At 64.9% G+C, this 21257-nt stretch overlaps 6 protein-coding genes across 6 annotated transcripts; 5 read left to right on the top strand and 1 right to left on the bottom strand.

The window, feature by feature from the left end:
• Positions 1–1629: 1629 nt before the first annotated feature.
• On the top strand, positions 1630–3467 carry EMIHUDRAFT_115478 (hypothetical protein; the record flags this gene model as incomplete). The annotated part of the gene is made up of 3 exons (XM_005777890.1): positions 1630–2343; positions 2458–2546; positions 3182–3467. 3 exons carry the CDS (start codon positions 1630–1632, stop codon positions 3465–3467), a joined length of 1089 nt encoding a protein of 362 aa, XP_005777947.1.
• Positions 3468–4427: 960 nt separating this feature from the next.
• EMIHUDRAFT_115477 (hypothetical protein) lies at positions 4428–6661 on the bottom strand (the record flags this gene model as incomplete). Its single annotated transcript, XM_005777889.1, has 6 exons — positions 4428–4627; positions 4682–4844; positions 4912–5037; positions 5079–6275; positions 6346–6425; positions 6508–6661. 6 exons carry the CDS (start codon positions 6659–6661, stop codon positions 4428–4430), a joined length of 1920 nt encoding a protein of 639 aa, XP_005777946.1.
• A 1964-nt stretch (positions 6662–8625) lies between these two features.
• EMIHUDRAFT_73861 (hypothetical protein) lies at positions 8626–9531 on the top strand (the record flags this gene model as incomplete). Its single annotated transcript, XM_005777888.1, has 1 exon — positions 8626–9531. One exon carries the CDS (start codon positions 8626–8628, stop codon positions 9529–9531), a length of 906 nt encoding a protein of 301 aa, XP_005777945.1.
• A 189-nt stretch (positions 9532–9720) lies between these two features.
• EMIHUDRAFT_237637 (hypothetical protein) lies at positions 9721–10038 on the top strand (the record flags this gene model as incomplete). Its single annotated transcript, XM_005777887.1, has 2 exons — positions 9721–9726; positions 9889–10038. The coding sequence occupies 2 exons, from the start codon at positions 9721–9723 to the stop codon at positions 10036–10038; spliced, it is 156 nt and encodes a 51-aa protein (XP_005777944.1).
• A 536-nt stretch (positions 10039–10574) lies between these two features.
• EMIHUDRAFT_237636 (hypothetical protein) lies at positions 10575–11402 on the top strand (the record flags this gene model as incomplete). The annotated part of the gene is made up of 1 exon (XM_005777886.1): positions 10575–11402. One exon carries the CDS (start codon positions 10575–10577, stop codon positions 11400–11402), a length of 828 nt encoding a protein of 275 aa, XP_005777943.1.
• Positions 11403–19584: 8182 nt separating this feature from the next.
• On the top strand, positions 19585–20533 carry EMIHUDRAFT_237635 (hypothetical protein; the record flags this gene model as incomplete). The annotated part of the gene is made up of 3 exons (XM_005777885.1): positions 19585–19774; positions 19902–19951; positions 20417–20533. The coding sequence occupies 3 exons, from the start codon at positions 19585–19587 to the stop codon at positions 20531–20533; spliced, it is 357 nt and encodes a 118-aa protein (XP_005777942.1).
• Positions 20534–21257: the final 724 nt, after the last annotated feature.

The raw sequence follows: 21257 nt of genomic DNA, 5'->3' as shown, positions 1-21257 counted from the left end.
TTATCTGACTCTTCGCATGAGACTGCCTGAGTACACTGTCTTGTTATTCTTTTGTGCTTGGCGTCTTCCCCCTTCGTTGAACTACCCCCGCCCAGAGAGATCCTTTGCTTGTCATGCCTTTTGCCTTCTCTCTGGCGCTCCCGCTCCTGGCCGGTGTGAATACACCGACATGGAGCCTACCTCGGTTTCGAAGGCACCCAGCTCCCCGTTCAGCACGTTGAAGCAGAGCGCCGCCTCGGTGAACTTGCCATCGGCGGAAAAGTCACCACTCGATAGCTTCTGCCCGTAGATCGCCGCTGCCTGCCGGACACAGGTTTGGAAGGCGCACCGCTCCTCACGGTAGGACGCGAGGCGCTTGGCGGTGGCCATGTACCGCTCCCCTGCGCCTTGAAGATCAGCGGCGTGCCTGGCGATGACTCCAACGTCGTTGGGCATGAGCGCGGCTGCGCCCTCCTCAGCGCACTGCACAAACTGTTGCAACTGCAGCTGTAGTGCCTCCACGCCGCCGGTCGAGAATCCCGTGACGTCCTCGGCGGGGACGTGAGATTGTATGCCCGTTCGGGCGTCAAAAAGTGGTGGTGCTCAAACCATGAGGCGAGTCCACTGCGGATGGCTTGATCGCTGCCACGGTCAAGTCAAACCCTTTCGGGTCCAGTAAGGCTTCCGCCGGAGGAGAGCTCGCCGGCAGCCTGGCAGAAGGCATTCCAGCTGGCGTAGCCCCCTCCCCAGCGGAGCCAGGCGACGATGACTTGTCCAGTGCATCGGTGTCGTCCTTGGGCTCGGTGTTGCTACCAAGCTTGCCCAACGTGGTGTGGTGGGGATCAGAGTGGTCTGACCGTGTGGAATGGTCCTGGTCTCGGCCCTCTGTAGCATCGTGAGGCGTCCCTCTTCTCTCGCTCGAGAGATGGTCATCTGAACCCGAATCCTCGCACCTCGGTGTCCAGCAAGTGGAGTTCTAGTCGTACGCGGTCCTTCCGCGGTTTGGTCGCGGGAGATAGGTTGCCCGCAGTGCCGCGGGCCTCCTCATCCGAGGAAGACATATTTATAGATAGTACTCAAAGTACGAAGGCGTAGTTATACACCGGTGGGGGAGTGGCGCAATTATGCACCGAGTTGTGACACCACAACAGCAAAGAGGTCGACTGTCTCGCAGCGCGGCGGCCCAGCGAAAGCAGTCAGAGACTATGACGTGCCAAACTTGCACAACGGGAGTTGGGGAGCCGTGACGTGCCACTATTTGGGCATGGGAATCCGGGGACATGAGAATACGGCGGAGTATTTATCACTCTGGAGTGGGAGAGAGAGAGAGAGAGAGAGAGAGAGAGAGAGAGAGAGAGAGAGAGAGAGAGAGCGGGAGAGAGAGAGGGAGAGAAGGAAGAATAATAGGTGAAGCTTCTCGATACAGGTCAGGCTACTGGTCCTCGTGAGAGTCCTCGTGCCTCACCTCCTGCGACAGTGCATCACACAGGTCTCAGGTGGACTGTGTGACTCCTCGGGGTTTCTGGGGACTTGAGGTGTGCTAGTCGCTGTAGTCGGACGGTTCCGGCACGTCTGATTTCGGGCTCGCTAGTAGTTTCCGCCGTGATCTCGACCCAGCGCGAGAATTCTTCTTCGCAAAGCCAAACACTAATGGCAGCGCCGACGCCCGCCGCCAAGGCCGGCTTCGGCTCGCACCTGCTCTCGGGCTACCTGCACAAGAAGTCCAAGGCCGGGCAGGGCGTGTGGCAGAAGCGCTTCTTCATCCTCGACACGCGCAGCCTCACCTACACGCACGGCGGCAAGGTACGCTCTTACCAGCTCGAGGACTTTCGCGACGCGCTCACGACGGGCAGGCCCGAGGCGGGCGAGTTTGTCGTCGTCTTCTCCTCCTCCGACCGGCTGTCGGACGTCTTCCCGGAGAAGCGGCTGCACCTCCGCGTCCAGAGCGGCGGCGCCGATGGCGCGCGCGAGTGGGCCAACGCAATGGCGGCGGCGCGGCGGCAGTGGGAGATGTATCGGACGCTCGGCAGGGCGATGGGGGCTGAGGTGGGCGGCGCATCGGTGCAGGCGGACGGCGCCGACGGCGAGCCCGGCCTGGGTCCCGGCCTGGGTCCCGGCCCTGGAGCCGAGTCCTCGCCGCCGTCGGCGGACGAGGAGGAGGAGCCAGAGCCGGAGCCCGCGCCTCCGCCCGCGCCTCCGCCCGCGCCTCCGCCCGCGCCTCCGCCCGCGCCGCCGCCGCCGCCTCCCGCACCTCCGTCGGCCGGGCCGGCGGCGGACCCGCTCGCGCCCATGAGCTTCGAGGAGATGGTCCGGCGGCAGCTGCGCAAAAAGGCAAACGCGGTCCTCGTCCGGAAGAAGGCAGAGGTGAGGCGCCTCTCGCAGCGGCCCTCGCAGCGGCCCTCGCAGCGACCCTCGCAGCGACCCTCGCAGCGCTCCGTCGCCACCCGCCTCGCCCGCCTCCGCCCCCGCCCCCGCCAGGTCCTCGCCCTCGTCCGGAGACTCAACGCCGAGCGGTCCGCCGCCGCCGCCGCCGCCGCCGAGGAGTCGTTGTCTCGCGGCTCAGGTTGGTGCGCATGGCTGGATAGGTTCGACCTGTGGGACGCGTCGACGCTGCTCCCGCGCGTCTCGCTCGGGGTCGGCGCGCGCGGCGGCGGCGGCGGCGGCGGCATCTGGCTCACGATGGAGGTTGTGCCGGTCAACGTGGCCGCCGAGGCGCAGCGGCTGGTAGCAGCAGTAGCAGTAGCAGTGGTAGTGTGGCCTAATCTCGGGTACTCTCGGGCACTCTCGGGTACTCTCGGGTGATGTCCCGCAGGTGATCGACTGGTACCGCGCGCTCGTGTCGCAGCTGGAGGGGCTTTGCCTCCCTCTCGAGTGCGAAAAGGCGGAGACGCGGGGCGAGCGGCTGGTTGGACCATCGGGCTCCTCCTTGAGACGATGACTGCTGCTACACAGGCGGAGACGTGGGGCGAGCGGCTCGCCATCCCGCGCAAAGGCGGAGGGCTGCACTTTGGCGAGCCAGAGAGGCGCGAGGCTGCGGCAGCCTACGCGCGGCTCGGCGTGCTCTACGAGTTCGTCTCCCTCTCGTCGCAGCTCGCCGAGCGCGCCGAGGCGTGCCGCCGCCTCGCGGCCGTCCTCGCGGCGCAGCAGGAAGCCCGTCGCCCCGCCGCCCGCCGCCCCGCCGACCGCCCCGTCTCCTCGGCAGGCCGGCCGCCGATCCCCTCGCCCGCCGAGGGCCCGAGCACCCACACGAGCGTGCGCCCGGGGTGCCGGACGCGGGACAAGCCCATGGGACGCGCGTGCACGGCACCGCCCTCGAGCTCGCCGACGAGCTCGCGCGCCACCCGGCCGTCCCGCTCGCCGACGCGCGCCTCAACGGCGACGCGGCCGAGGCACAGCTGCACGTTCTGCGCGAGAGGCATGCGCAGCTCGCGCTCTCGACGGGCGCGGCAAACAGGGCGCTCCTCCGGCAGGTGGACGAGGCGGTGTGAGTCGCGACGAGGCGGCGTGCCACCCGGCAGCCGTGCCCGGCGATGCTCCGTTACGAGTGTCCCGATACATGCCGGGTGACGGTGTCTCGCGCTCAGTCTTCTCCCGTGTTGTGTCCCCATGTGCACCCCTCTGGGTCTGGCTCTGCCGTGTGTTGAGTTGTGCCTTTTGCGTTGACATATACGTCACTACGTAGTTAGAGCTTGTGTTCGAGTAGCCTAGGAAAGCAGGCGCAGTACCGCAGACGGATAAAAAACTGTGTGGATCCTGGACCTGGTGCACCCCCCTCTTTTACTCCCCGCACTCCCCGAGAAGAATAAATAAACAAAAACGACACCCCTCTTCCTCTCTACTGTGAGATGGGTAACAAGGAACAGGTCCCCGCCCGTGCGATCCTTTGTGCAGGGTTCTTTGTGTGGGATGGGGGAGACTAGCACACTAGCCGTCTTCCACATTGTCCCTCGGGTCCCTGCTGCTCCTATAATCTTTTCGTACATCCTCCTGCTGATCTCCGCAACGTCGGTCCTGCTCCCTCCCTCGTCTCCCCGAGAGCGCACCGCAGAGCCCGCCAATCCGGGCTGTCCCGCGAGCCGAGGTCCGCGCGAGAGATGATTCTTCGTGTTTGCGTCTCGTCCCGGACTCCGTGTACACACGCGTTTGTTGTGTGCATCCCGGGGGGCCGGACTGGCCAGGAGTCGCCTAAGCCATGTACGTACTCGTGCGACAACTCTCTTCACGAGCCCACTGTGTGGGCGAGACAGAGAGGCAGAGAGAGGCGGACGGAGCGCCCCCAAACGCTCGACCCAAACGCTCACATCAGACTCGCCCCCCGCATGGACGCCCCCCTAGATCGACCGCAACGCGCCTCAGATACTAACCGCACACTCCATATACCGCGGGTTGGCGGTGAACACGCCCATGTTGTCGGGGAAGGCGAGCCCCTACACGTGCAGCGGAGGCAGTCAGAGGCGATTGAACGACCCCCGTCGATCGGGCCTCGGGGAGCAGAGCGCCGGCGCGGCGGCGGCGGCGGCATCGAGGACGTTTGCCAACTCGGCGAGCTCATCCTGAAAGGTGCGGTTGATGTTCTTCAGCGTCTCCGCGTCCGCTACCGTTCGCCGTGGAAACAAAAACGACCAGTCGTGCTGCTCAAACGAGGAGCCTACTCACAGCGATGCGTGAAGCCCAAGGAGCGGACCAGCCTTTTGCGGCGCACAAGCGGCGCCCTCGGACGGCATCAGCGTCGGTGTGATGGAGGAGGTGAGGCACATTAGCGTCGCCATCTGCATCGCCGCCTCCTTGGTTCCAGCCACGTCGCCCTTCTTCCACGAATAGGCGACGAACGACGCGTCCTGCGCGTACACCTGCACCGCGCCCACCTGTGAAGAATCAACGAGCGGGTGCCAACGAGGCCCCGCACCGGAAGCCGCCCGCCACTACCCGCACCTGCTCGTGCCCCAGCGTCACCAGCTCAATGTACCGCGTCAGAAAGGCGATGAGGAGCGAGCGCATCCGGTCTGGAGAGCCCCGCGACAGCGCAAACGCCGTGTTGAGCTCGAGCGCGTACCTCGCCTGTCCAAGGACGGAGGGTCGACGCGGGCAGAGGCGTCTACATCCATCTCGCTCGACGCCTCTGCAGAAGCGGTCCCTTTCGACTCGAAGATGTCGGTCGAACCGACGGTGGTGGCGATGATTTGCCGCAGGAACGTGACCACCTCGTCGCCGTCGCCCACTCCCTCGGGGTAGCAGTGGCTGCAGTACGCCTCCACCCACCGCTTCAAGATGGAGTGGTATCTTTGACACGCCGTGAAGAAGGGGGAGTCGACGCCGTTTGGCGGGTAGATGGAGCTGTGGTGGCTGAGGAAGCGGTCAAGCCACAACTCGTGGTCGGCGGGCGTTTCCAATTCGTCCACGGGCTTGAGGGCCCCAAACCACAGGCTGGAAGACCTCATGTAGGCGAGCTTCGGCGCGAGAGCCCACGCCCTCGCAAAGGCGCAGTCTGTAAAGGAGAAGGCGCGGTGGGTAGCGGCGCCGTAGGCGCACAGTGCGGTGCGCGCCCAGTCGTTGATCGTGATGGCACCAAACGTGAACGGGACTAGGAAGCGGCGGATCGGGTGGTCGGTCGACAGCTGCTCGCGCGTCGCCAGCGTCACCAACTCCGAGGTTTGCATGTGCAGCTGGAAGAGGTGGTCGACAAAGGTGATCAGCGTGAAGAGTGAGGAGCGGAAGCAGAACTTGGCGTATTCCCACCGATACCCCTCCCCTGGCCGGTATATCACATCCTCGAGCTCCTCCCACCACTCTTCCCCTGCCGGCGGCTCTAACCTCACGATGCAAATCGGCCGCCAGTCAGCGCCAAAGTAAACATTACCACCGTAGCGGTCGCAGCCCTCCTTGACCTCCAGCATCGCCAGCCCGTTGGTCCGCACGGCAAACTTGGCGCGGTTTCCCGATGCATCTGTGTACTTGTCTTGCTCCGCCGCCGTCGCCAGCTCTGTGCGGTGGGCGGCGACGCCGCAGCGACAAAAGTGGGCCAGCGCCTCATCGCTCGTCTTGTCGGGCCAAGACTGGTTGATCCGGGGATAGACAGAGCCAACCTCTTCCATCACATAGCGGACCGGGTCCTCGCCCGGCGCGAAGGATGTTTGCTGCGGCCTGCGCGGCCAGCCGAATGGGACGTGGTAAGCTACGAGCCGGATCAAATCGAGCGCGCGCGTCACCGGGATGAGGTAGGTCGAGATACGCGGCCCCAGCCAGTTGCCAAGGATGACAGCCGCGCCCATCTCCTCCTCAACGTAGTCGGCCACCGGCTAGAGGCGAGCACGCGGGCGGTCACGAGGGAGGGAGGGTGCTCATGCCGGGTGACGTCGGGGCAGTCACCAGGCCCCACCCAAGCGGCAGCGGCGACTTGCTCAGCGGCCTCTTTGGCTTCAGCGATTTGAGATCGTACGCAGCGTGGCCTATCGGCAGGTGGAGTGTGGGAGAGCGATCCGCGCCGTGCAGGCGGCAGAGGGAGGTCGTCGCCTTCGACGCGTGAGCCACCAAACTGAATGTACTGCGTCGTGAGGCGCAGCTTTTGCACCCAGAGCACAAAGCCAAAGTAGGGGTCTCCCCACTGCTTCGGCATCGTGCAGTAGGTGATAACGAGAAAAGTGATCAAAGGCAGCAGCAGCAGCAGGGGAGCGACAATGACCATGGGCAGCCACCAGATCAGAAGGGTGAGCAGCAGCGCCAGAGGCGTCTAGAGAACGAGACCGCACGCTGAGGAGCGCTTTCGCAGTGGCGCGGGCCGGTGATGGGGCCGAGACGCACCCTGATCCAGCCCAGGAAGCAGCACGCACCGAGGGCACCGCGGAAGGATCGGTGCCCTTGTACGATGGGCCAAGAGACGGAGCCGCTTGCCGGGACCGCGTTGACGGGTCTGGGAGGGGTGGGCGGTGGGCTAGGTGGCGGACTGGGCGGCGATGACGAGCAGCTGGCGGCATTTATTGCCTCCATCGTCTGTGTGATTCCGGGCTGTGTTGGCATTTTGCGGCGCGGGGGGTACGCGCGAAAGCAGAGTCGGTAATACGGGGATTTATGGACGATTGAATTACTCGAGAAAAGAAATAATGGCTGGATAGGTTAGGTTAGTGAAGAACAGCCAGGCTCGGACTGGACATCAGAGACTATGGAAAGTTCACGTCATGACGGTTAGCCGCTGTCACGACGGTTAGCCGCTGTCATGACAGCTGCCAGCTGTCATACAGCAAACGACAGCGACAGTGACACCTACCTGTCACCAGCTGTCACCAGCTGTCACCAGCTGTCACCAGCTGTCACCAGCTGTCGTTGCTGCTGTCGTTGCTGCTGTCGTTGCTGCTGTCGTTGCTGTTGCCGTAACCATCCCCGACTGGTCCAACTGTCACTGCTGCTGTAATTGCGCAGCTGTCATTCCTTCTGTCATTGCTGCTGTCATCGCTGTCGTTGCTGCTGCTGTGCTGTCATTGCTGCTGTCATTGCTGCTGTCATTGCTGCTGTCATTGCTGCTGTCATTGCTGCTGTCATTGCTGCTGTCATTGCTGCTGTCATGAGCACCCCCGCAGGACAGTGTGTGGTGCCACTAACGAGAGAGACAAGACACTCAAGATATAGATGCATGCGCGCGAGACCGCTCACTCGCACGCCCGACGCCACATGAGAAACCCTCTCAACAGTAGCCACGCACGGTCAGCAGCAGCGGGCGTGAGTCGGAGAATCTGCAAAACCCTTGCCCTCCTTCCTCCAGCATGTGCCGTGATGGGCTCCAGCGCTGGTTCATCTGCCGCTCGAAAATCTCACGCGAGCGAACGGTGTCAATCCTCAGCCGCGAGGATTGGGACCTTGAAATCACGATCACAAGCAAACGCGCAGAGCATTGAGCAACACACCTCGGGTTGAACCTCTCAAGGTGCATGCTGTCACCGGCAGTCTGCATGTGGATCGTAGACGATGACTATGGCTGGAATAAGCTCAAGTTCGTTCTCACGAGGGCTATGGCTGCCTCACGGCTGTGCCTGTGGCGCTGCCTCGCTGTCGCTGTCGCTGTCGCTGTCGCTGTCGCTGTCGCTGTCGCTGTCGCTGTCGCTGTCGCTGTCACTCGCGGGGTCCCGCGCTGACATTGTCACCGCCTGTCGTTGGCATTCGCTGGCTTCACTGTCACTGTCACTATGGCTGTCACTGTTCCTGGTGCCTTTCACTCCTCCTTGGCAGCTGGCTGTCACCAGCTGTCACCAGCTGTCACCAGCTGTCACCAGCTGTCACCAGCTGTCGTTGCTGCCGTCGTTGCTGCTGTCGTTTCGCAGCCGCTGTCATGACATATTGACCACGTCATGACGGTTAACAGCCGTTTTAACCGTCATGACGTGAACTTTCCATAGTCTCTCAACGCGGTATGGGTGGACGCTGGACAGATGATGACGGCACGCACGAGCGACACACAAAACAGGCTCACAAGACACACAGCCAGCTGGCTGCCACACACCCTGAGTTGGCGTACACATAACTCAAGGCCACATCCTCCCGTCGCTCAGATGGCGCGAAAAAGAAAAACATTTCGCGGCGGAACCCCTTCGGACCGATCGCTTACAGCTGATCGCTTACCGACGGCGGAATCCCTTGCGGACCACGCTGGACGGGCCAATGCCGGCTCGACTGAGCGCCCGCGACGTGCAGCCCGGTGAAGCGGCCTCTTCTTCGGCCCAGTCACCGTCGGCCCCTGCAGCGGCTGCGGTGAACATTGCGGCAGGTACAATCGGCTCGATGTGCGGCGAGGCGGCTGTCTTCCCAATCGACGTGGTCAAGACTCGGCTGATGACCGCCACGGTGAGCGAGGCGCCGATGGCCGCGCTGGCTCTGCTGATCCGCGAGCGCGGGCCGCTCGGCATCTACTCGGGCCTGCCCTCCCCGCTGTGCGGAGCGTTCCTCATCAAGTCATCGCTCTTTGCTGGCTACGAGCTCTCAAAGGTGTGCGTACACGCCTCGCGCACGGTGCGGCACGGCCGGGACGCAGACATGGCGCGGCCGCTGGACAAGGCGGAGGGCCTCTTCTCCGCCGCCTTTGCCGGAATCTTTGCCGCGATGGCGACGTGCCCCGTCGACCGCGTCAAGATTGTGATGCAGACCCGGCCCAACGCCCACGCCTCGACGCTCCACTGCGCGCTCGCGCTCGCCCGCGAGCGATCGCTCTCGCTCGGCCTCGGCGCGACGCTCGCCCGCGAGGTGCCCTCGTCGGCGATCTACTTTTCGGTGTACGAGAGCACGCGCGAGGCGCTGCTGCCGCTCTGCCCTGCCGCCGCCGCCGCCCCTCTCGCCGGCGCCACCTGCGGAGTCATCAGCTGGCTCGCGTGCTGCCCGATCGACGTCGCAAAGACGCGAGTGCAGTCGGGCGCCGCGCCGAGCCTCCTCGCCGCCCTTCGCGCCGTGGCGGAGGAGCGCGCCTTCTTCCGCGGCGTGCAGCCCGTGGTGATGCGGGCGGTGCTAAAACACGCGACGGTGTTTGCCGTGTACGAGCAGCTGCGGCCGCGGCTACTGGCTCTAGGAACGTAGCCTTTTGAGAGTGGTCGCATTTTTCTTGTCCAGCTCTGGCCCGGGCGAGGTACTTCCAGCCTGCTGTGAAAACAGCTGACGCTAGTCTCTCGATACTCGAAAAACAAAACCACAATGCACAAAACAGCGAGCGCTCAGCCAGGGTTACACTAAAACCCCGAGAGGCGTGGGAGACCCGAGTGCTTCTCGATGGTTGTACGGCGGGCGCGAGGCCCGACCTCCCCTCCTAGCCTTTTTCGGCTGCGGCCCCGCCGTTTTGCGTTTTTATTTATCTATCTGGCCAGCTTGCAGTCTAGGCGCCGCCGCCGCACTCCACGCAGTCCGAGCGCCGCTTCCGATGCTTGCAGTAGCGAGTAGGCGCCGCCGCCGCACTCCAAGCACAGCGAGCGCGGCTTCCGATGCTTGCAGAGGGAGCCGCCGCCGCACTCCACGCAGTCCGAGCGCGGCTTCCGATGCTTGCAGAGGAAGCCGCCGCCGCACTCCACGCACAGCGTGCGCCGCTTCTGATGCTTGCACCTTGCATGAGCGCCCATTTTGCTTGGGAGCTACAGTAGAGGCGCCGTATTTGCCAATGTTCATATGAAAACGCACAACCCCGGGCCCTGAAATCGCACAGCCAATGTTCATACAAAAACCCTGTTCACCCTGTTCATACACCCCGATGCGAGTTAATGCGCATTTCTTCTCTGCACTATAGCCCTTGAGAAAAAGCTCGCATTATGCAAACCTGTGCCTGTGTCCTGGAAGTAGACGGAGAGGGGTACTCCCAAAGGCAAGAGGAGGTCTGGAGAGGCCCACAGCGGTCAGGAGAGGCCCCAAGAGGGTGCTGGATGAGAGTCAGCAGAGCGAGAAGGGTCACTTTCTCGGCAGAGAGGGCAGACACCTGGAGGGACCGGGGGTGGGGAGGGGAGGTGAGGCGGGGATGCAGGGGAGGGGGAGGGGAGGGTAGGGAGGAGCAGGAGGAGAGAAGAGCTGTGGTTCGCGGCTCGCACCACGCACAGTCGCTCGTTCGCACACAGTCGCTCGTTCGCTCGTTTCCAGGGATGCTGTCGCTGCTAAGCTTCCAGGAGCACTTTGATGCCCACTGGGGCCAGCGGTACTTTGAGCAGCACCAGCACGTCCCGGTGCTCGCCATCTGCCTCTACCTCGCCGGAGTCTACTTTGGCCCTCGGTGGATGGCCTCGCGCCGCCCGGTCCGGCTCGTCGCCATCTCGAGGGTGTGGAACGCGTCACTCGCGCTCTTCTCGATCTGCGGCGTCGCCGCGTGCGTGCCCACGCTCGTGGGCCACCTCTGGCACCGCGGCTTCCACCACAGCGTGTGCGCAGACTGCTACGAGCTCGCAGGGACCGGGGCGCCTGCTCTGTGGGCGGTGCTATTTTGCTTCTCCAAGCTCGCCGAGCTCCTGGACACCGCGCTGTTGGTTCTCAAGAAGCGGCCGCTGCTGCTGCTCCACTGGTTCCACCACGCCAGCGTCATCGCGTTCGCCTGGGCCTCGTGGGTGTACGCGACGCCGCTCGCGCTCTGGTACGGGTCGATGAACTTCTCGGTGCACGCGGTCATGTACTCGTACTTCTTCGCAACCTCCTTCGACCGCCGCGTGCTGCGCGCCGCCCCCGCCATCACCACGCTGCAGCTGTCGCAGTTTGCGATGGGCACCGTCGTCAATTTTTATGCGTATTGGGCGTACGCGCGTGGGTCGGGCTGCGCCGTCGATGTCGACATCCTCTACCTCGGTGCCGTCATGTACCTCGCGTACGGTTTCCTCTTCGCGCGCATGTTCGTCGAGCGGTACGTCCGCGCCCCGCGGCGGAGACGGCGCGTGAGCGACGCTGGCGAGCGCGAGGCGCTAACGGGGACCAAGCTTGTGTGAGCCGCGCGCCTCTCGTTATGCATGAGATTGCACACACACACACACACACACACACACACACACACACACACACACACACACACACACACACACACACACACACACACACACACACACACACACACACAAACACACACACATGCACATGCACATGCACATGTGCAGTTGTTAATTGCATATACTACATGGACGTACGGGGTCCACATTACGTGTGTAACGGAAGAGAGTACTGACGTACGGCTAGATAGTAGATTAGTTCGCACAGAGGGCACGCGAGGTACGACCGTGCCCGGCCGTGCTATTAAAGCGACTCGGCTCTCTAACAGGCTGCAGCCCAGAGCCACACGGAGTCTACGCGCATCGCTTGTGCATAGCCTCGACCAATCTCCTGTTCACGGTGGAACCGTGAACAAAGAACTTCTTCGAACCGTTACAAACACGACGCGAGCCGCCCAGCAGGGAGCCTGGGCGACTCGCTTTGACGCTGGCCAGGCCGGAGGCGAGTGCCGCCGCCGGGCCACGACCGACCGCGCCCGTCCTACGGACGGGCGCAATGGGCCAAACGGATCCGCGCCGCAGTGCGTGCAGCGCTGCGCCGCCAGTCCAATACATGCAAACCGCAGGCTTTGCAGCGAGGACCAGCCTGCTCAGCTTCGAACGAGGAGCCAGCAGCCAACAGGCGGACAGCAGTCGTCCACGCCAGCTGGAATGCGAGGACCGCCCCAGCCGCAGGTGGCCCCATACGTAATGCTTTGCGCAAAGCACCGTGCAAAAATGGCGTCTTTACATGGCCATGCAGCAAGCAGTGCTGCCAGATGAGCACACGGCCATGGGCGAAGTGCACCCGCAGGGCCAGCTGGCATTGCGTGGTGCACTCGCAAATCAACCCGCCCTCTCGTGCCAAGGACGGCGCGAGGGGAGCGCGAGCGTCCACCAGCAGCCGTCTGGCTGCTGGTGTGAGCCATACTCAACACGCCGCGCGGAGCGGAGTGCGGAGCCATGAATGAGCAGTAGAGCCTGCGCCTCGAGGCACGGCCTGCGGCCCCTACCCTGCGTTCGGCCCGCCACTGGCGGCGTCGAGGACAGTTCGAGACGGTGTGCGGTGTCAGCCTGTGAGGCGGACTGCACTCGAACTGCACTAGTGGAAGCACCAACACGGCCCCCGGGCTGTTTGGGGACCCGGACGCCAGCGGCCCCCCGGGAGAGGGGTGTCCTGGTTGTGTCTTGTCTGAGTGCCAGCGCACGCAGCTATCTTAACGGCGTGAGGTCAGCAAGAACCCTCGCGGCGTCGTGCAGTCTGTGAGGGTGTGTGCCTGCACGGATTGCACAAGTAACAAATCACTCCTGGCGGCGGCATTCCTCCGGAATGGGGCGACAGAACACGTGTTATCCCTTAGTCGGGATGACCACAAATCGTCAGGGCACTCAAGAAGAGGCCAGCCGGCACTTCGAGCTGCGCTCGACATGGGGATGCGCACAGTCAATATATGTCAACGCGCGCCGCGCGAGCGAGTCTAACAAGACTCGGTCGCGAACTTTCCGAGAAGGAAGACAAGTGGGGCGGCGGCGTCGATAGATATCGACGCCGCCGTCGCCGCGCATCATGACGAGTTCGCATTCCCCATGTGACCCTCTATACCTCACCTTCGAGACAAGCCAGGGTTCAACCCAATGGACCTAGTGTGGCGTCGAGGCCCGCACTGTCTGGACATGCGGGCCGCGGCTGACAGAACGGCGGGCTAGGCATTGAGAGCCCAGGAGTTTTAATTCGCACAGAGGGCACGCGAGGTACGACCGTGCCCGGCCGTGCTATTAAAGCGACTCGGCTCTCTAACAGGCTGCAGCCCAGAGCCACACGGAGTCTACGCGCATCGCTTGTGCATAGCCTCGACCAATCTCCTGTTCACGGTGGAACCGTGAACAAAGAGCTTCTTCGAACCGTTACAAACACGACGCGAGCCGCCCAGCAGGGAGCCTGGGCGACTCGCTTTGACCTCCCCCCCGCCCCACGGTGCGCCAGCGGCGCATTTGGGATGGACACCACACGTCGTCACATCGAGCAGCTCTCTGTCAACGGATTTCTCAGTTCTGATGCGGCATCCGGCTGGAGCAACTGGCTTTGCTTGGTTTGGGAGTCCTTTTGCTATGTGCTCTACGCGGGGAACTACGCCTCTTTTAGCCTGATCCTGCAGGCGATAGCCCAGCCCGCGTGCAGCGGTGGCGGCGACACTGGCAACACGAGCACGCCTCGCTTCGGCGCGCTCGATCCTTCACAACGGGCCACCCGCAAGGACGCGTGTGCGGCCCTCTCTACTCGACCTGTGCCACGGCACGGGTCGTTCTAGTCATGCAGCCGCCCCGGCGATCGTGCTCGGGGCGTATCTCAGCACTCACTGCGCGAGACGCGTGGCGTGCCACAAACCGGTAAACAGCAGCCTCCGCTGCTGCGACTCCATGCTTCGAACGCGCACCTGTGCTTGCGCACGGAGTGCTCTACACGAGCCCCCCGGCCGCACGAGCGTGCGGGCGGCTCGAATCCACCCTTCCCCCGCCCTAGCCACTGTTGGCTGGGCGGCGGGCGCCGCCCGCCTTGCGGCGGCGGCGACACTGGCAACACGAGCACACCTCGTTTCGGTGTGCTCGACCCTTCACAACGGGCCGCCCGCAAGGACGCGTGTGCGGCCCCCTCTACTCGACCTGTGCCACGGCACGGGTCGTTCTAGTCATGCAGCCGCCCCGGCGATCGTGCTCGGGGCGTATCTCAGCACTCACCGCGCGAGACGCGTGGCGTGCCACAAACCAGTAAGCAGCAGCCTTCGCTGCTGCGACTCGAATGCTCCAAACGCGCACCTGTGCTTGCGCACGGCGTGCTCTACACGAGCCTCCCTACCGCACGAGCGTGCGGGCGGCTCGAATCCACCTTTCCCCCGCCCTAGCCACTGTTGGCTGGGCGGCGGGCGCTGTCCGCCTTGCGGCGGCGGCGACACTTGCAACACGAGCACACCTCGCTTCGGTGTGCTCGATCCTTCACAACGGGCCGCCCGCAAGGACGCGTGTGCGGCCCTCTCTACTCGACCTGTGCCACGGCACGGGTCGTTCTAGTCATGCAGCCGCCCCGGCGATCGTGCTCGGGGCGTATCTCAGCACTCACCGCGCGAGACGCGTGGCGTGCCACAAACCAGTAAGCAGCAGCCTCCGCTGCTGCGACTCGAATGCTTCGAACGCGCACCTGTGCTTGCGCACGGCGTGCTCTACACGAGCCCCCCGGCCGCACGAGCGTGCGGGCGGCTCGAATCCACCCTTCCCCAGCCCTAGCCACTGTTGGCTGGGCTGCGGGCGCCGTCCGCCTTGCGGCGGCGGCGACACTGGCAACACGAGCACACCTCGTTTCGGTGTGCTCGATCCTTCACAACACGGGCCGCCCGCAAGGACGCGTGTGCGGCCCTCTCTACTCGACCCGTGCCACGGCACGGGTCGATCTAGTCATGCAGCCGCCCCGGCGATCGTGCTCGGGGCGTATCTCAGCACTCACCGCGCGAGACGCGTGGCGTGCCACAAACCAGTAAGCAGCAGCCTTCGCTGCTGCGACTCGAATGCTTCAAACGCGCACCTGTGCTTGCGCACGGAGTGCTCTACACGAGCCTCCCTACCGCACGAGCGTGCGGGCGGCTCGAATCCACCCTTCCCCCGCCCTAGCCACTGTTGGCTGGGCTGCGGGCGCCGTCCGCCTTGCGGCGGCGGCGACACTTGCAACACGAGCACACCTCGCTTCGGTGTGCTCGACCCTTCACAATCGGCCGCCCGCAAGGACGCGTGTGCGGCCCTCTCTACTCGACCTGTGCCACGGCACGGGTCGTTCTAGTCATGCAGCCGCCCCGGCGATCGTGCTCGGGGCGTATCTCAGCACTCACCGCGCGAGACGCGTGGCGTGCCACAAACCAGTAAGCAGCAGCCTCCGCTGCTGCGACTCGAATGCTTCAAACGCGCACCTGTGCTTGCGCACGGCGTGCTCTACACGAGCCCCCCGGCCGCACGAGCGTGCGGGCGGCTCGAATCCACCCTTCCCCAGCCCTAGCCACTGTTGGCTGGGCTGCGGGCGCCGTCCGCCTTGCGGCGGCGGCGACACTGGCAACACGAGCACACCTCGCTTCGGCGCGCTCGACCCTTCACAACGGGCCGCCCGCAAGGACGCGTGTGCGGCCCTCTCTACTCGACCCGTGCCACGGCACGGGTCGTTCTAGTCATGCAGCCGCCCCGGCGATCGTGCTCGGGGCGTATCTCAGCACTCACCGCGCGAGACGCGTGGCGTGCCACACAAACCAGTAAGCAGCAGCCTCCGCTGCTGCGACTCGAATGCTTCAAACGCGCACCTGTGCTTGCGCACGGAGTGCTCTACACGAGCCTCCCGGCCGCACGAGCGTGCGGGCGGCTCGAATCCACCTTTCCCCCGCCCTAGCCACTGTTGGCTGGGCTGCGGGCGCCGTCCGCCTTGCGGCGGCGGCGACACTTGCAACACGAGCACACCTCGCTTCGGTGTGCTCGATCCTTCACAATCGGCCGCCCGCAAGGACGCGTGTGCGGCCCTCTCTACTCGACCTGTGCCACGGCACGGGTCGTTCTAGTCATGCAGCCGCCCCGGCGATCGTGCTCGGGGCGTATCTCAGCACTCACCGCGCGAGACGCGTGGCGTGCCACAAACCAGTAAGCAGCAGCCTTCGCTGCTGCGACTCGAATGCTTCAAACGCGCACCTGTGCTTGCGCACGGCGTGCTCTACACGAGCCTCCCTACCGCACGAGCGTGCGGGCGGCTCGAATCCACCCTTCCCCAGCCCTAGCCACTGTTGGCTGGGCTGCGGGCGCCGTCCGCCTTGCGGCGGCGGCGACACTTGCAACACGAGCACACCTCGTTTCGGTGTGCTCGATCCTTCACAACGGGCCGCCCGCAAGGACGCGTGTGCGGCCCTCTCTACTCGACCTGTGCCACGGCGCGAGTCGTTCTAGTCATGCAGCCGCCCCGGCGATCGTGCTCGGGGCGTATCTCAGCACTCACCGCGCGAGACGCGTGGCGTGCCACAAACCAGTAAGCAGCAGCCTCCGCTGCTGCGACTCCATGCTTCGAACGCGCACCTGTGCTTGCGCACGGCGTGCTCTACACGAGCCCCCCGGCCGCACGAGCGTGCGGGCGGCTCGAATCCACCCTTCCCCCGCCCTAGCCACTGTTGGCTGGGCGGCGGGCGCCGTCCGCCTTGCGGCGGCGGCGACACTTGCAACACGAGCACACCTCGCTTCGGTGTGCTCGATCCTTCACAATCGGCCGCCCGCAAGGACGCGTGTGCGGCCCTCTCTACTCGACCTGTGCCACGGCACGGGTCGTTCTAGTCATGCAGCCGCCCCGGCGATCGTGCTCGGGGCGTATCTCAGCACTCACCGCGCGAGACGCGTGGCGTGCCACACAAACCAGTAAGCAGCAGCCTTCGCTGCTGCGACTCGAATGCTCCAAACGCGCACCTGTGCTTGCGCACGGCGTGCTCTACACGAGCCTCCCGGCCGCACGAGCGTGCGGGCGGCTCGAATCCACCCTTCCCCCGCCCTAGCCACTGTTGGCTGGGCTGCGGGCGCCGCCCGCCTTGCGGCGGCGGCGACACTGGCAACACGAGCACACCTCGTTTCGGTGTGCTCGACCCTTCACAATGGGCCGCCCGCAAGGACGCGTGTGCGGCCCTCTCTACTCGACCCGTGCCACGGCACGGGTCGTTCTAGTCATGCAGCCGCCCCGGCGATCGTGCTCGGGGCGTATCTCAGCACTCACCGCGCGAGACGCGTGGCGTGCCACAAACCAGTAAGCAGCAGCCTTCGCTGCTGCGACTCGAATGCTTCAAACGCGCACCTGTGCTTGCGCACGGAGTGCTCTACACGAGCCTCCCTACCGCACGAGCGTGCGGGCGGCTCGAATCCACCCTTCCCCCGCCCTAGCCACTGTTGGCTGGGCTGCGGGCGCCGTCCGCCTTGCGGCGGCGGCGACACTTGCAACACGAGCACACCTCGCTTCGGTGTGCTCGACCCTTCACAATCGGCCGCCCGCAAGGACGCGTGTGCGGCCCTCTCTACTCGACCTGTGCCACGGCACGGGTCGTTCTAGTCATGCAGCCGCCCCGGCGATCGTGCTCGGGGCGTATCTCAGCACTCACCGCGCGAGACGCGTGGCGTGCCACAAACCAGTAAGCAGCAACCTCCGCTGCTGCGACTCGAATGCTTCAATCGCGCACCTGTGCTTGCGCACGGCGTGCTCTACACGAGCCTCCCTACCGCACGAGCGTGCGGGCGGCTCGAATCCACCCTTCCCCAGCCCTAGCCACTGTTGGCTGGGCGGCGGGCGCCGTCCGCCTTGCGGCGGCGGCGACACTTGCAACACGAGCACACCTCGTTTCGGTGTGCTCGATCCTTCACAACGGGCCGCCCGCAAGGACGCGTGTGCGGCCCTCTCTACTCGACCTGTGCCACGGCGCGAGTCGTTCTAGTCATGCAGCCGCCCCGGCGATCGTGCTCGGGGCGTATCTCAGCACTCACCGCGCGAGACGCGTGGCGTGCCACACAAACCAGTAAGCAGCAGCCTTCGCTGCTGCGACTCGAATGCTCCAAACGCGCACCTGTGCTTGCGCACGGCGTGCTCTACACGAGCCTCCCGGCCGCACGAGCGTGCGGGCGGCTCGAATCCACCCTTCCCCCGCCCTAGCCACTGTTGGCTGGGCGGCGGGCGCTGTCCGCCTTGCGGCGGCGGCGACACTGGCAACACGAGCACACCTCGCTTCGGTGTGCTCGACCCTTCACAACGGGCCGCCCGCAAGGACGCGTGTGCGGCCCTCTCTACTCGACCTGTGCCACGGCGCGAGTCGTTCTAGTCATGCAGCCGCCCCGGCGATCGTGCTCGGGGCGTATCTCAGCACTCACCGCGCGAGACGCGTGGCGTGCCACAAACCAGTAAGCAGCAGCCTCCGCTGCTGCGACTCGAATGCTTCAAACGCGCACCTGTGCTTGCGCACGGCGTGCCCTACACGAGCCCCCCGACCGCACGAGCGTGCGGGCGGCTCGAATCCACCCTTCCCCCGCCCTAGCCACTGTTGGCTGGGCTGCGGGCGCCGTCCGCCTTGCGGCGGCGGCGACACTTGCAACACGAGCACACCTCGCTTCGGTGTGCTCGACCCTTCACAACGGGCCGCCCGCAAGGACGCGTGTGCGGCCCTCTCTACTCGACCTGTGCCACGGCACGGGTCGTTCTAGTCATGCAGCCGCCCCGGCGATCGTGCTCGGGGCGTATCTCAGCACTCACCGCGCGAGACGCGTGGCGTGCCACAAACCAGTAAGCAGCAGCCTTCGCTGCTGCGACTCGAATGCTCCAAACGCGCACCTGTGCTTGCGCACGGCGTGCTCTACACGAGCCTCCCTACCGCACGAGCGTGCGGGCGGCTCGAATCCACCTTTCCCCCGCCCTCGCCACTGTTGGCTGGGCGGTGGGCGCCGTCCGCCTTGCGGCGGCGGCGACACTTGAAGCGGTCGCGGCGCGTATGCGTCGTACTGTTAGGGCGGCCGGGCCCGAAGCCGGCCCGGCCAGGCTCTTCATAAGGCCATCTTCGCCACAACGCGTGGCATTGGTCCAACTACGGCAACCCACAGCGAGGGGGGCCGCTTAGGCGACCTTGCTCACATCAGCTGCATATGCTTCAGTGGTGCAAGGAGGAGTGGAGAGGGACCTTTGACGGTGTCTGGCCCATGCGGGTTGGCACGTACCTAGTTGTGCGCATATGCGTACGCGACCGTTTTGGAGCGCGGGGCGGCGGCGTCGATAGATATCGACGCCGCCGTCGCCGCGCATCATGACGAGTTCGCATTCCCCATGTGACCCTCTATACCTCACCTTCGAGACAAGCCAGGGTTCAACCCAATGGACCTAGTGTGGCGTCGAGGCCCGCACTGTCTGGACATGCGGGCCGCGGCTGACAGAACGGCGGGCTAGGCATTGAGAGCCCAGGAGTTTTAATTCGGACAATGCTCTTTCCCACGCCCGCCACATGACGCCCACCGCCGCCGCGTCGGTCGGCGCGCGCCGACGCCGACCATCACCACCGACCGACGGCTCGCACGGCCGTGCGGTGAGCAAAAATTTGGGTCGCTGCGCGCCTGCCGGATGCTCTGCGACGTCTGGACGCTCGCCAGAAACGCCAGGAAGCTTGCCTTCCACCCCTGGGCCCGAGGGCGAACGGCAGTGGTCGGCAGCCTCTGCGACGCTCCGATCGGCTCCTCGACCTCATCGCCTGCGACGAGCCAGCATGGCTCGTCGCTCGACGGCAGCCTGCCCAGTATGCTCTTGGCATTCTGTACAGCCTCGCCAGGCTCTCTGAGACGGCCTGCAGGGCCGGCGCGGACCGCCTCGGGCGCGATGGCCCTCCTCAGTACCTACCTCTTCGATGCCTGTCGGCTCTCCAATCTCGTCGCCGGCGGCAGGCCCGCATGGCGCGCTGCTCGATGGCAGCCTGCTCAGTACGCCTTGGACAGTGACTTCTGCCTCGCTGCTCTTCCTGCAGCCGCCTCCGGGACCGGCGCCAGCCGCCTCGCCTCGCCAGTGCTGTCTACGCCTGCGACACGCGTGTCGGCTCGCCGCCCGCGTCGCCCGCGGCGGGCCCGCATGGCGCGCCGCTCGGCGGGAGCGTGCCCAGCAGGCTGTGCAGGGCAGCCTGCCTCACTCAGGGCGCCGCCGCCGCTGCGCGGGGCCGCCACCGGCGCTGCTGCCGTGAACACTGCCGCCGTGTACGTCACCATCGCCTCTCTTCGTCGCCGATCTCGCCGACGCCGCTCGCCGCTCGCCGCTCGCCGCCGCCCTGCCCTGCCCTGCCCAGCTCTCGCACAAACAAACCAACACACACACACACAACACACACACACATTTACACACACACACAACACACCCTGCCCTCACTCGAGCGCCCCGCGCCCTCCCGCCCCACGCCCTGCGCCTCAAGAGCGCAAACAGCTCGCCGATCTGCGTCACGACGGGCCGTATCGTGTTGGCCGTGCCTTCGAAGAACACCGTGATGGTGGTCGTGCCGTCGTGTGCGCCGGAGGTGGACATTAAATAATGTTATATTGTATGGCTGTGAACGTTCCTGCACAGCCTACCTAAGGATGGCTGAGCTAGCTACAGTGCAGCCATAGCCTCCAGCCCGATGGCTGCGATACACAGAGGGCAGCCATCCTGACTAGGGATGGCTGGAAGCTCGCTGCTGCAGCCATACCGCCCGCCCCGGGGCGGGCCCTCATGGGGCTGAGCTGGCTATATCGCAGCCATCTTGGGTAAGATGGCTGGGGCACAGCCATTGCAGCCATCTGCTATGGCTGGAGCACAGCGATTGCAGCCATCTTCCGGAGCATGGCTGGTATAAGACAGCAGCCATCCCGCCACCCCCGCCACGTGCGCAGATGGCTCCCGCACTCGTCGCCCCAGCCTCGCGAGAGGGGGGCTGCCCGGATAGCTGGTGAGATTGCGTAAATATTTCCATCAATCGATCAATTTCTTGGCGGCTCCCGTAGTGTACCTAGCCTGTGAAAGCTGGGGGTGGTAGGGAGGGTGTCGACAGCGCCTGACGTCGTCCACGCCGTAAGAGACGACTCTCTCTCTGCACGCCGACGAAAACGAGGATCAGTCTCTGTACGACCGTATGTCGGTCTCAAGCGCTCGCTCAGTCTCGGGAGCTTCGTCGGTGTCGGGCGCTGCCTCGACGGGGCGCGATCCGAAGAAGCCCGACCTCGCTCCGCTCGCCGTGCAGCTGAAGCTCGTCGGTCGCGCTGTGGTCGTCGAACCAC

The sequence above is a fragment of the Emiliania huxleyi genome, assembly GCF_000372725.1.
Source record: "Emiliania huxleyi CCMP1516 unplaced genomic scaffold EMIHUscaffold_253, whole genome shotgun sequence".
In the NCBI taxonomy this organism is placed as follows: Eukaryota; Haptophyta; order Isochrysidales; family Noelaerhabdaceae; genus Emiliania; species Emiliania huxleyi.
This window is presented reverse-complemented; position numbering and strand designations above follow the sequence as displayed.